At 42.2% G+C, this 14,387-nt stretch overlaps 1 protein-coding gene across 6 annotated transcripts in view; it reads left to right on the top strand.

The window, feature by feature from the left end:
* The window catches only part of RAPGEF5 (Rap guanine nucleotide exchange factor 5), a 219,143-nt gene that overhangs the window by 53,759 nt on the left and 150,997 nt on the right, over positions 1-14,387 (top strand). For 5 of the 6 annotated variants that reach the window (XR_005021218.1, XM_036863410.1, XM_036863409.1 and 2 more), the window contains exon 6: positions 8,123-8,189. Coding sequence is in view for 4 of the 6 variants with exons in the window: in XM_036863410.1 (XP_036719305.1) it covers positions 8,123-8,189 (67 nt within the window). In the remaining 2 variants the exon portion in view is untranslated. Of the gene's footprint in view, positions 1-8,122; positions 8,190-14,387 lie in introns of those variants that run through there. The other variant, XM_036863413.1, reaches the window with a different exon arrangement.

Here is a 14,387-nt window from a genome sequence, read left to right as displayed (position 1 = left end):
AAAAATAAACCCATCTCTCTTTGCAGATGACATAATTATATACATAGGAAATCCCAAGGCATCTACAAAAAACCTACTAGGCCTGGTAAGTGGGTTTAGCAAGATCACAGGCTACAAGGTCAATATAAAAAAATGTATTTCTCTGTACTGGCACAAAAAAGCATTATGAAATACTTAGGTATAAATCCAAGAAAATGTGCAAAAGTTGTATGTCAGACACTTCATAAGCCTGATTTAAAAAATCAAATTGAAGTAAGTAGAGGATCTATCCACGTGCATGGATTGGAAGATTCAGTATTGCTAAGATGTTAATTCTCCCCATATTGACCTGTCTTTTCAGTGGCAGTCATCTCCTGGTCTGTTGGCCTCACCACACATGCATAATAATAAAACCTACGTTTGGAAACATTAACCTCTAAACAGGGAGCGTCCTGGAGCTCAGTCTTCAGACATCTTTTTCTCTTCTCACTCTGGATGTACCCTCACCCAGTCATGTATTTAATATCAGCTCCACAGTGATGACTCCCAAAATTCCTGCCTTCTCTTAGGATCTTGTATACAATAATAGTACCACCACCAACTACCCTGTCACCTCTGCTCCCTTTAGTCTCCTTATCCTGCCTAACTTGTCCTTTTCTACCTGACATGTATAAGCAACATGAGAAATCCATTGGCATCCTTAATTTCTGAAATGGTGCTAGATTAACAGCCTCTAACTGGGGAGATCAACTTCAAGTTTGTCATTCCTATGTCCCAAACCTACCCTTTGTATTCCTCACTTTTCCTAATTAGGTTCTCATTTCATGAATCTTGGAGAGGAGGAAAGACTGGATGAGTAAACAAACATTTTCTGAGTATTTCTCAAAAAACTTTTCATGATGGAACTTGGCATAAGTTTTGTATTAGAATCATAGGTGAAGAAAATTTTCATTTATCACTTTAAATTGTTTGTATAAAAAATGCTGTGAAACCAGCTTGTCTTAGTCTTTGTTATTACTCATCACCCCCTCTCCCAAGGAAACGCTAAGTCCTCCAAAATTTCCATTGTTTACAGACCAGACTTATTCCAGGTGTGGGAACAGACAGCTTATCTTTATGAGAGTACATCAATTTAGGAACAGTACAGGAATTTTAACAACAATTGAACTTTTAGGCATGCTTGTGCCAGCATTCGAAATGTAGCTGTTTAATTAAATATTAAGCATTAGTTCTCAAATCTTCAATATAAAATGTGAAAGAGATACTAGTAATAACTAATTTTATTCAGTTTTAGATGAACGTGTCCCTGTATACCCTGGACCTTAATAAAACCTGTCACATTCACAATTTACTACTGTTTGGTAAATTTCCTCTATAAGCATAACTGATAGCCTGATGCTATGAAAAATTATCTTCTCTTGAGAAGGTTGAACAGGTGTTTGTATTCATGATGTCAGTGATCTCAAAAAAATCCAACTCTCATTCTTCTACCGTCCCACTTTTTCTTTCTGTAATAGGAATTTGCTTTGTTAAGCAAAATAGATCTGTCCTGTTACAGATATTATGGGAAGATATAGGTGGGACAGTACTTGAGTGTCAGGTATGACACCTTCTTATCCTCTTGGGGTCAGTAGGTGTTGGTTTCAGTAGAGATTGACTCTGGGTCCCTTGAGGAACATTCTCTTTTGTGGCAATGATTTCTTAGGGAAAAAATTTTTTTAAATCTGGCCCAGGAAATAATTCTGAAAGAGAAAGTCCCTAATACTTTTCCTTGCCTGACATTCAGCAAGTGTGGGATGGATTCTGGGTTGTCCAAGAAGAATGTGGATTCTGGCATTGTCAGCTGACGTATCATCATTTCTTCCCAGCATGGTGGAAGAAGAGTCCCTCCTTCTGTTCTAGACTCATTCTTCTGCCTGGGCTATGAGTCCTACCCCTCCTTGGACACTTCCCATGCCTGCTTTCTCAGTTCCTCACTCTCTGTTGGCTGTTCTCCTTTCTCAAACAAATGGATCTCTCAGTCGTAAGAGGAAGAAACCAAACCTACCTTTGATTTTATATCTTCTTCTAGGTACTTCTCCTTCCATCTTGTTCACTTTACAGCCAAAGTTCATGGCCTTCAGCATAAAACCAAAACTCTTTAGCAGCAATAGACAGGCCCTGACTGTTCTGTCCTTGGCTTTATCTCTTGCCGTTTCCCACTTCCCCTGTGCTGGTCATCCTGCTGAGTTCCAGGGCCACTCCTTTTCCATCAGAACCTCACCTTGGATATTACTTCTCCCAAGATGCCCCTGAATCACAGATCAGGCTAAGCGACTCTCACTTTTGTTGGCAGAGTATCTTAAAGATGGATTTTGTTAAGCCCACTAACTATTATGTGCTTTTTTTTTTTTTTCATATATGTGTGTGCTGTGCATCTCCTGTTTGTCTTGGGATCATGTTTGAAAGATTCCTGTAGAGCTTGTCTTGGTTCTGGTTTATTCCATGCCCTAGAATTTCACCAGCCTTTAGCAGGGGTAGTCTGAGGTTCACGCTAAAAATTGTGTTTTCCTCAGGTCCCTCCAGACCAAGCAGGGCGGGGCAGGGCAGCGTCAGCCTGGCTCAGGGTGGGAGGTGGTGGACAGGCCTGCCCCAAATTCCCCAGGAACATCCTCTTCCTGATTTGGAGACACGTGTGCTCCCCACCTTCATGAAGTCTCAGTCTAGAATATCTCTGTTTAAGGCGAAGGTTGATGTATAGGGTGTATGTAGGAAACACTCAGAAACAAATGACAGCCGCAGGGATGGCAGTGATCGCAACTTACATGAAAACTGTTCGTGACCTCTGTCATGTGCAACATGCCTGGGCCTGGGATCGTGCTGGCTCACGTGTGCCTGGAAGGTCATGTGTGACACCTCACCTGGCTTTGCACATGCCAGTTATGCATGGTCTACACCTCTTGAACCACTAGACTCCAAATGTTTGTCTATTTTATGGCTGTTGGATACATTTAACACATTTTCCTGCAGGAACCATGTTATGTGTGGAGTGGTAGCTCTTGGCAACTCAGTGAATATGCCATTCAATGTTGAGACGTAGATGTAGATAGATAGATAGAACTTGTGCATTTTTAAAGTTACATCAATATACAAATGCAAAAGGATATTACTTAGATAATATTTCTGTAAGAAATGCTTCCAGCTTTCCATCCTGAAATCCCAGGAAGCCTCTTCCACTGTTGAAAAGGAAGTAGGATTTTCCAATTACAAGATGATACTAGTTGCTTTTGAATCTTGAGGCACAAATATTTTGGTCAAAACCTGATTAAGGAGTGTGGGTTCTATCTCTCACATAGAAGATTTACGGTAAGCTTTATTTTGAAAAACGTCATTGGAATAATCTCAAACTCATTACATAATTCTCATGAAGGAATTTTTGCTAAGAGAATTTTGGGAACCCCTGCAGGAATACCAGCTAAACCCAAGTTTCTAGAAATTATACTGGACCTGACTGGTATAAAATGAATTCTACCGCCCAGATAATGGCTCTTATGTGCTGCTTCCTAAGGCTTTTTATTGAAAATCAACCCCACGTGACTGTTTAGCCCTCTCAGAGCTGAGAGTTTGTGTTGGGAGACCTTTTGCGGTGGGGAATTTCCTGCTTTTTTTCTGATGCAGTATGAATTGTGTAAATGATTGTCAAACAGCTGGCCAGGTTGGAAACTGTCACTAAGACTGTACTAATTATTTTTTAGGGGAAGATGAGGAAGTGAGGGTGACCATTGGTTGCTATTATTTTATTTAAGATATTTTCAGAGTTACCAGCTCTTTAGAGTTTGATATAAGAAAGTCATTCATGTTGGATTTTAGAGACAAGGTGGTCACTGAGAGGAGGGACTGCTGCAGGGAGCTGGGAGGATGATGGAAGAGCTGAGGGAAATGGCTCGAGTATAAGCAGGGTCCTTCAGTTGAACTGACTGCAGAGAACAAGCTAATGTCTTGTGCTGGGGTCGTCCGGGGATGGTGGCTGATAGCAGAGCATTCTCTGAAGTTTAAGGTCCTCAGTTAATTTATTCAATGAAGATTTATTGAATGCTTCCTATGGACTGTGTTGTGTTCTAAGTGTTGGGGATGGAACCAGGAACAAAACGGACAGAAATCTCTACTCCCATGGAGCCTATAGTCTAGGAGGGGAGAGGACAGGCAATTTCATAAACAAACAGATTTATGTTGGTTAATGGTGGAAAACTTTATGCAGATAAATAAAGTAGGAAATGAGCGATAGAGATATGGGTCAGGAAAGGCCTCTTCAAGAGGTTGACAGAGACTTGAAGGATGTGAGGGAAGAAGCAGTGTGCAATGTGAGGGAAGTGCTCTAGGATAAGGGGACTGTCAGGGCAAGGCCCAAGACAGAAGCATTAAGGCAAAGCAAGAGAGACTGGAATGGAGTAGAGAAGTGAGAGATGTCAGCCACTGTAGAGGCTTTGGCTTTATACTGAGAAACATAGGGAGTCAGTTGAGGATTCTGAGCAGAGGGGGGACATGATCTAACTTACATGTGAACAAGACCACTCTGGCTCCTGGGTCGAGGTAAGAGATCCTGTGGCTGGAGCAAGAGCGGTTGGAGTAGAGGTGGTGAGAAATGGTCAAAAGGGAGATCTCCCTTGAAGGCAGAGCTGGTAGGATTTGGGGATGGATACAGTGTAGACTGTAAGGCGGGGGGCGGGCTGTGGGGCTTAGGGATTACTTCCAACTGGAAGGATGGAGTTGCCTGTAGTTAAGCGGGGGAAGGCTGTAGGGAAGGCAGGGGTTTGTTTTGGTTTTGGTGGGGGTTGAGTAGAACGATAATGTGTCCTGTTTGATAGTTAGAGGGACAAGGGCAGAAGACCAGAGGCTTTTGCCATTCCTGTGTCCTCACAGCGGCACCCTTAGATATTGCAGACCTCGTGCACTTACAAAGACTAGGCATTAGGAATCGACACACTAGGATTCACAGCACTAGGGTTCGGCATTTGCCTTGGAGGGTTATGGGGTCAGGCTTGGGCTGTTGGCAAGCAGAGACCTTGAGAAGCAGCCGTGAGAATTCACAAAGGGAACACCCGTTGTGCCAGAGCTTCCTGCTGGCACAAACCCTCAAGGATGGGTCTTCCTTCCTGGGGCCACTTCCTTTTTCCTTCTCTTTCTTATGTCAACTTGTCACTGCCATTGGCGGCTGAGTCCAGCCAGGGTTTCTCTGTCCCCTTCTCTAACCAGAGTCTCTCTTCGTCTCTTCTTCACTGAGCAGCGCGGCCCCCTTTGGTAACAATGGGGCAAATATGCAAATACAGTCCTCCCTTGGTGTCCATGGGGGATTGGTTCCAGGACCCCCATGGATACCAAAATCCACGGATGCACGAGTCACTTATGTAAAATGGTGTACTACGTATTACAGCTGATTCTTTCCTTTATTCTCCCTTGCCCCATCTGTTTGTTTCATTACCTGTTTTGATCTGACATGTGAGGACTTTGTCTTCGCTGAGTTGCACTGATGTGTATTTATATCGTAAAATAATCAGAATTTATCTCATTTTGTAAAAATACATTTACTGGGGAAAGAGAGTCTGGTACTTCTGGGCCTTTTGGCATTAAGCTGGGGAGGGGCCACAGTGGTGAGGAGGGAAGGGGAGTGAGGGAGCACCCCCTTCTCTCTTCCTTCCCCCCTTTCAGGCTCTCCCACTGTTTGCCTGTCCCCCTCAGTCCTGCTCCCACGTCCCTCCTCTACGCCAGGTGCCATGCAGGTACCTGCTGGTGCAGGGCAAACCTGGGACTCCCCAGCAGAAAGGAAGAGGCTTTCTGAATTCTTGAGCAGGCAGTGGGAGAATCCCTGAAGGTGTGAGTCTGGAGAAAAGCGGACCAGATCTGGGTTTTAGAAGGAGAATCCTGGCATCTCTAGGAGATGGGGTACAGGAGGAGAGGCAGAGACGAGTTGGTTAGAAGGTGGTTAAAATTAGTTGTGGAGGTGGGGGCCTATCAGCGCGGCTCGTGGGGAGGAAAGTAGGAGAGCAGAGCAGAGGCGGGGGAGTGCCGGAGGCGGGGAAGGGCCGCAGGGTGACATAAAGCTGAGTGGTGAGAGGCACTGGCAGAACCGGTGAGGGCAGGAGGCAAGAGGATGTCAGTGGAAGTTATGTCGAGTTTGAGGAGCCTGTGAGATTCCCATGTGGGTGAAAACGTTCTGGAATGGCCACTTAGAACCACACTGAAGTTAGATGGAAACACAGGGTGAGCTCAGGGAAGATTCAGGGGCTAGAGAAGGACTTGGGAGTTCTGGGTATAAATTATGGTGATTGAGGGGATTAAAAATGGGAGACGGGCTGTGGGACAGCTCTCGGGAGACCATCACTCTGTCTCTCTTACACGTATTTCCTTTAGAAACGTTTCTGCCAAGGCATGTTTTGTGCTGGAAGCGTGATGAAAGATAGTTTTGCTTGAACAGAGACAAATTATTTGTCACTGAGCTAGCAACAGCTTGGCCATTACTCATCAAATAGCCACGATCAGTGACGTACACAAGAGCTTCCCTTGGAGTTTTGAGTTCCTTTCAGCAGTTTGTTGAAAACACATTCATGACAGAATCTGTGCTAATGCAAAATACGTCATGCACGTTAACTCATCCTTCAGGTGCTGCTGGGGGCTGAGAGGCATGAGAGGGCATGACCAGCTTGCGCTTCAGCACAGACAGACGGGACGTTGAAGCCCGTGTTTGGTGCTCTTGTGTCTAATGCTCTTGGCTCCTAATTTCCTCTCAGATCTGTTTGTCACCTCAGCATAATCTTATAAACCTAGTTTGGTGGCTCATGTTACAAAGGGTTGCAAATCTCTTCTCAGTGTAACTTCGTGTGTATGGAAACCTTGTGAATAGATCATTTTAATAATAAAGCTCATTGTTTGAAATGTTCATCATCAAGGTCATGTTTCAGATGCTTTGCTGCACCAAGAATGAAATTAGTTGACAACATGCCCACTGTTTCATATCTAGAACATGCAATTCTTGTAAAGGCGGTAGTTTGTAATTCATTGCTCTGACTTGAAGGGTGGGATTTTTTTTTTCTTTTGAAAGGGTTTAATAACATTTACAGAAACAGGAAGCCAGTGCCAGAATTGATACGACTGGCTTTTCTTTTCTTAAAGAGCATCTTCCTAGCTGTCTTAAGAGCCAGGAGAAGCCCTCGTGCCCCGCGGGGCTCGCGCTCCAGCTGGCCCACTGCAGTTCCCGAGACTGAAATCAATCACTGGGCTGCCAGTGCCATACCGCCGCTCTGCAAGGCAATTACCACCAATCCCCACCCCCCCCCCACCCAGTCCACAGGTGTTGAAGGGAATTGCTTGTGGAAATAGATCTGGGAGACAATTACATATATTCAGTTGGCATTAGTCAATGTTTTTTTCCTTTGACCAAGTCAGGAAAAAAAATGTAATTTTATAAGATTTGTCTGAAGTAGATAATTTTTTATGTTAGCATGTACATTCGTGTGGTGAAAATTTTTCATGAATTACATTAGAAAGATGATTTTTCTAAACACACTGATCTTATACTGTGTATTATGTTGTATGTCTCCTTAGTTATTTAACACATGCATAATTTTCTTCTCAACTGGGCTGTGGTCTCGTAAAAAAGACCAAAGTGCTTCTGCTATTGTATTGAACATAATTCCTATCACAGTATTAGGCTTATAATAGACCATTTCATAATAAATCTGTTTGGGCTGAAACTCAGATGTAGTGGAAAATTCATGTTTCATATTTTTGGAATCTGGATTTCATTTAGACTGAGCGGGAATGTCAGTACTTTACGTTACATTCGCCGTCCACTTGTGCTCTGTGCATGCCCGTGTTTGTAAATCTGGTGTGTCAGGGTTATTCTGTGCTATCATTTGGAGAGCAGTACGCAGCCCTCAGGATTTAACTGATGTATGGGAAAGACGTTCTTGCTAATTGATTTCGAAGGAACAGTTGGGCTGCAGCAGAGCTGTGTTCCTATGGCATTATTGTCACCGTGTTACTCGCATGGGCACTTTCACTAATGTATTAAGCAATAATGCTATTATTTACCGTGTATTCCCCATCACTTGGTGAATAAATTTGAGCAACCAAAGCTGAAGAGTAATTTATTCTTTGTTTTTCAAAGATCTCATCAGAAAATTGAAGACTCAGAAGAGAGCAGCGATGAAATTCTTTGCCGTCTAACGTCTGCGGTAAGGCCATGTGATTTCCCTGCCCAGGGGTGCAGAAATAATGAGGGGTCTTTGGAGGGCGGCAGTCTGGGTATTGGTGTAGAGAGACACTTGCCCTATGGTTGCTCATCACTGTGGGAGGCCCAGGTCAAGGCAGAAGGAGTCAGTGGCATTAACTTGTTCTACTCTGATGCAGCCTCTCCTGCAAGATCATAGATGCTCTTGGTGGAAAGTTCCTGGAACTTTAGTGGAGGATTTTTTTTTTTTTTTTTAATACAGTATGACTTAACCTAGGGCAAGTTGTGACCTGCTGCACAAAGGAGAAAAGACTGTATGTTTCATTAGGAAAAAAAAGATCACCTCAACCAACAAAAGATCAAGTCCTCAGTTTTTAAATGTAGTAGATTGCAACATTTTCATTATGTCTTTTAAAGCCATTAATTAGAGTCGGTAGTTGACTTGTTGGTTGAAGGAAAGCTTATCCCCTTCTTCCTAGAAAAAGGTGGCCATGGCCTCTAATCATGGAGCTCCGGTTTTTGACAGGCTCTAGCAATCCTGTCTCACAAAATCTTTATCCATTGGCTGGGCTTTCTGGAAACTTTTCTAGCCTTCCCAAGGATTCTTGAATTCTTCTTTAACTGCATTCTTTAAGCGGTGCTTGCTGAAAGTCATGCTGGCTTGGGTTATATATGTGGAATGAAACTGATCTTACACAGTTGGTACACCAAGTCTTGGCATCTGGGCATAGCTTGAAAGTTAAAAGCTGTCTTTCCTACTCTTCTGGAATGTAGCTTAGAAAAGTAACTTTTGGCTAAATACAGTGCTCAGTGGTATAAAACTTCACATGAAATGAAATCTTGACAGCGTGTTATGAAAAAATATTTAACATGACCTTTGCAGTTTAAAATATTGACCAAAGAGGAGTGCCTGTTATGTGCAAAATTGTTAACAGCCATCTGTTTAAAAAAAACACTCACTACAGACCAAATACTATGTTAAACATTGTGTGTGTGTGTGTGTACATACATACATACACACACACACGTTACACTTCACAACAGCCCTGTGAAATAAGTGGCGTTATCTCTGTTTTACAGACATGAAAGCTTCTAGAGGTTAGGTAACTTGCCCAAAGTCACCCATCTAGAAAGGAACAAAGCCAGGATCTAAATGTAGAATTTTCTGCTTCCTAATCATGTTCTCTTAACTACTACACCTCATTTTTTGTTAACGTAATACAGTTATTAGGTAAGTTTCAGAAGCAGCAGACAGGTAAGATGTGGTTCCTACAGCTGTACCAGGAAGATAGGCACATTAAAAAGTTAACCTATAAAACAGCTGGCAATTGAGCATCAAAAATCATGGTGTATAGGTAGTAAGTCCAAGAACCGCAGCAGAGAGCTTCATTGAAGAGACAGGACTTGAACCATCATTGAAGGCAATCAGGATGTGAACAGGTGACAAAGGATGTGTACTCTAGCTGTAGGATTTATTGTGTGCAGGCAGAGGAATGGGAAAATACAGTGGGAAAATAGTAGATCCCTCTGGTTACAGAGGAAGCACCTAATAGAGAAAAGTGAAAGACTTTTTGAACAACAGATTAACATGATGAAGCAGACATTTAAGAAACAAGAAGATGAATTGGAGATGGGGAGACTCGTTGAGAGGCTGATGAAAACCTATTATAGTTTCTGGAGATTTTCGGGGGAACCAAAAGAAAAATGAGTTCAAAAAGGAGCATAAAGAAGTTTTTAAAAATCAGTAGCACAGGTACATGTAGAGGAGGAGTCAGATAACCGAAGTTCTGAACTTGAATGGAAAAGCGATGATACTCTTAGGAAGCTGAGTAAAATGCGTGGAAGGAGAGATGACATCATTTTGGACACACTGAGTTTGAGGACACGAGGATGTAAAAATATTCGGGAAATACCTGGAGACGCGAATCTGGAACTCAGAAAGGTCAGGGCTAGAGCTATGGGAACCAGTCCAGGTTGTCGATTGAAGAGCGTAGTGGAAGATGGAGTCTTGGGCAGCACCCATGATAAGAGGGCAGTAGGGAGAGGAGAGGACGGTGAGAGGTGGAAATACCGATCAAGAAAGCCTCTAAAAAGGAGGGTGGACAGCAAAGTGTCGGCTATATATTTGGTTGAGGTAATCTTACTAGAAAAAATCTCCAAGCTAAAAGACTGAGTAAACTGAGGTAAGGTGCTAGAGTAGGAATGAGAATAAAGGGCAGAGGAGAAGAATTCACGTCTTAATTGATGGTTGATCGGCCTGGAATAGTGAAACTGTCTTTGAACTGAGAACGTGGACCTTGATTCTTAGTTCTTCCAACACTATGACCTTGGCCAAATTGAGTGCTGGACTAGACAATATCTAAGTTCTAAAATTCTTCTGTTCATTGTATAAGCGTTTATGAAGGGACTGTTGTGCTTCACCGCTTCACAATGTAGTTATTCCTGTTGGCTTTGGTATGAAAACTTTGTTACCTAGCTGTTAACACCATGTAGGAAGGGAGATGTTTGCATACATCAGTCAAGTAACAGTTGTCATCTAGCATGACCCTTCAATGCATTAAAGGAAAGCAAAAGTGACGTCTGTAATGCAGACTTGTTAAAGTGCTTTTCAAAAGGTTTGTGTAGGGCTTCCCTGGTGGTGCAGTGGTTGGGAGTCTGCCTGCCAATGCAGGGAACACGGGTTCGAGCCCTGGTCTGGGAAGATCCCACATACCGCGGAGCGGCTGGGCCCGGGAGCCATAATTACTGAGCCTGCGCGTCTGGAGCCTGTGCTCCGCAACAAGAGAGGCCGCGATAGTGAGAGGCCCGCGCACCGCGATGAAGAGTGGTCCCCGCTTGCCACAACTAGAGAAAGCCCTCGCACAGAAACGAAGACCCAACACAGCCAAAAATAAATAAATAAATAAATTAATTAATTAATTTAAAAAAATATTTAAAAAAAAAAAAAAAAGGTTTGTGTAATTAGGGGGCACTGGAAAGGGGGCAGCAGTTTCCCACAATAGAGTTTACTGTACTGCCCTGTATATTCACCTCTTTTTACTCAAACTTGAGGGTTTTGTATGTTGCTATCTTTTTTAAAAAAAAAATCCTCATTTTTAAATAGTTTATTTCTTAGTCTCAGGTTCATCAAGAGAAGGGTCCTGTCATGTAAAAAAATAATACCTAAAATTCTACCCTGGAAGAAAACACTAGTGAGTTTTCATATTAAAGGAACATGAGAAGACAACGTGTATAGAAATAAAAACGTCTTGATAATTCAGTCAGATTTACAGCTGTTAAATGTACACAAACATGGACAATAAAAATGTTCCAGGTACATTTCTGGTGAGTTTCAGGAAAGAGCCACCCTCCCAAGCGCCTGACATCTGAAAACCTAAAGAAGAAAACTTTGTAAGAAGTTTTCAGCTTAAGGAAAAAGGACATGGCTATAATAGACTCCTTCCATTATGTACAGTCTACAGAAACACTCTGGGCATTATTATCTGAAAATCGTCTGGCTTTCCCTGCGGTACATGTGGTGTCTGCCTTAACGTCTTAGCTTCCTTTTTAATATCTTCTGACCTTCCACATTTTGTTAACTTGAAAATCTTCTCTTCTTCATTTCCTGTGAGTCTCTGTTAGTCTGATAAAGCTGGCAGACCAAGAAGGGCCCTTGGATGACATAGTCTCCCAGTTCCTATCCTTGAAGTTCTGAGCATTATTTTATTTTATTTTTAAACATGAATTCTCCCAGTGTATATGCCAAAAGGAGTGTTCAGAATTGATGACATAGATTTTATATAGTTGTTTTACAATCCAGGATAAACTAGACATAGGGAAGAATTTATAGTGAATGAAATATTGCTTTCAAAGTCATAGTTCTTAGGATGTAAATTTAGGAAATAAGCTAAACTTTGAGGCATTTTGAAGAACTGAGAAGTACTTGGGCATCATCCAAAGACAGGAGGTGGAAACATGGGCATCCTTAAATAGGAGATGAAAACTGATTCTGGACTTCTAGCTCATGCTTCCTTAAAATCAACATCCTAAACAAACCACGTTGGGCTATTTCTGTTACTTCGGGCTAAATTTTCTTGATGGAAGTTGTAGAGATAAGAAAACACAAACATCTGAGTGAAATTCATGGTTTTTATTCACACAGTCAAACCGCTGAGGTGATGTGAGTTAGGCTAAGTTGTGAATTTTACATATTAGATGCCTGTTTGATGGCATGGTTATATGAGTTTTCGTTTATAAAAGGACGGGGGTAGGGCATGTGGCGTGGTCCTCTGTGCTACTTGGTCCAGCAAAGTCAGCCATCACTTGGATGGTAGACGAGAACAGCGCTGAGTGTCTACAATAAACGCGAACCTGGCGGTGGTAGTGGCGAAGAGTTTGTGGCCATATCTTGAGAGATGAATTCAAATGACAAATCAAGTATACAGAAGTTAGGAAGAGAGGTCAGTGTGGATGAGAACAGAATCTAATACTCGGGAGACATTTAACTAGACACTGTTACACCCTCATATTCCTTCTCAAAGCTGATGTAGTTGATAATTTTCAGAGTTCAGATTTCTCTGTTGGTACGTTTCTGCTCTATCCTGTTGTTCATTTTCTTCAGCTCATCAAACTTTAATGTAGAACCTCTGCGTTTGATGCTCCTAGTGGTATTTTCCAAATTCCTTCTCATAGGGTATGTTATCACTCCTCTGAGAAATACCACTGAGCAATCAAACCCAAATTATAAATGGGGTGACTGCTGTAAGTTCTAGAAGATTTTGAAGCAGATGAAGCCCCAAGAAGCCAATAGCCATACTAAGATATATAACTTTTGGTGAAAGTGTTAGAGAAAAAGAGATCTGCTATGGAATTTTTTTTTTTTTTTTTTTGCACCTCTCTAGGGAAAAAAAAAGAGGTGGTTATAACTGCAGCACGTTGTCAACTTCGCAGAAAGGTTTTTCCCTGCTCAGTGTCCAGAAGTTGGATGTAACTCCATCAGTTTTCACATCAACCATGAACTTGTTCTCTCAGGCTTCCTAGCATTCTTTCTAGTAAAAGTCATCTTCTCATTTTTTCCCTATGTGGGATCCTGCTTTACAGGTAAAAAGGATCTGATTTTATTCTCATTAACTAAGACCTGCACTTACCCTGGGCCTCTGATTCTTCTCCCATGTCATCTTTTCCTTAGATAGAATTCTCTTGGGAAATACTTTTCACGGAGGCCCAAGGACCTGAGTCTTAATGAACAACCAATTGTATTGTATCACCAAAAGCATGATACTAGGAAACTCAAAGACCCCAACTTTCCAAGATTCTCTGTCTTGTCACTATCTCATTCCTCTCACGTGCCTGTTCTCATATTTTGCTTTCACTCATTTAAAACTCCTCTCCTTTGCCATGTCTAATCATTCACCTGAACCTTCCACCATTTTCTTTAAGGTGTGTCTTTCACAGGACTCTGTCTGCACCCTTTCTGGGTCAGGAAGCGTATAAGGTGGCTAGGATTCCTTTAGTTTGTTCTTCTTGATAAATCTACAAGTTGGGTTGATACATTGGAGAAATTCCTTGTTGAACAATAGTATGTGAAGATAACGGTGACAGCTTTGTTTGATTGGAAACGTTCACATTGGTACCAGTTCAGGAAGCAGAAATAGCATGGGATTTGAGTTTTGCCAAATCTTTAAAGAGTTAGAATTTTGGAGACTTATTTAAGAGGTGATACGTCAAGTTAGTTAGGTCTAGAAATAATCTTAGGGAAGGTGGGGAGAACCTGTCGCATTGAGTGCCTGATGAGCACAATCCAGTGATGAATTTTGCCACATTTAGAAATGCGGTTTTTTTAAATGCTGAAATACTAATTTCCACTCACCCTTTTTCCTGGCTATCTGCCTCTTCCTTTCTGAGGAATGGAGAAGCAGTGTAGTTAACCTCCATTTTCTAAGTCTATCACAGACTTGAGTGGGCATGTTTGTTAAGAGAATAGAAGTGACTCCGCCAGGGAATGACTAACCTTCTCTCTGGCCGCCACAGGATTGTGAACATCTTATATTTCTTGTCTTTAGGGAACGTAAAATTCTTACGTGGAATTGTAGCCTGGCTCCAGCCCTTCCAGTGGCTTCAGAGCTACTATGTGATTTGGGGAAGGGCCGGGTAGATTGAGTTTTGAGAAAGTGTCAAGTGAGGCCCTGGAAGACAGCTCTGGTTTCAAAGAGCATTAAGAAGG

Source organism: Balaenoptera musculus, chromosome 9, assembly GCF_009873245.2.
Source record: "Balaenoptera musculus isolate JJ_BM4_2016_0621 chromosome 9, mBalMus1.pri.v3, whole genome shotgun sequence".
Taxonomy (NCBI): domain Eukaryota; kingdom Metazoa; phylum Chordata; class Mammalia; order Artiodactyla; family Balaenopteridae; genus Balaenoptera; species Balaenoptera musculus.
Note: the sequence above shows the minus strand (reverse complement) of the source record. Positions and strands in the feature narration are given on the sequence as shown.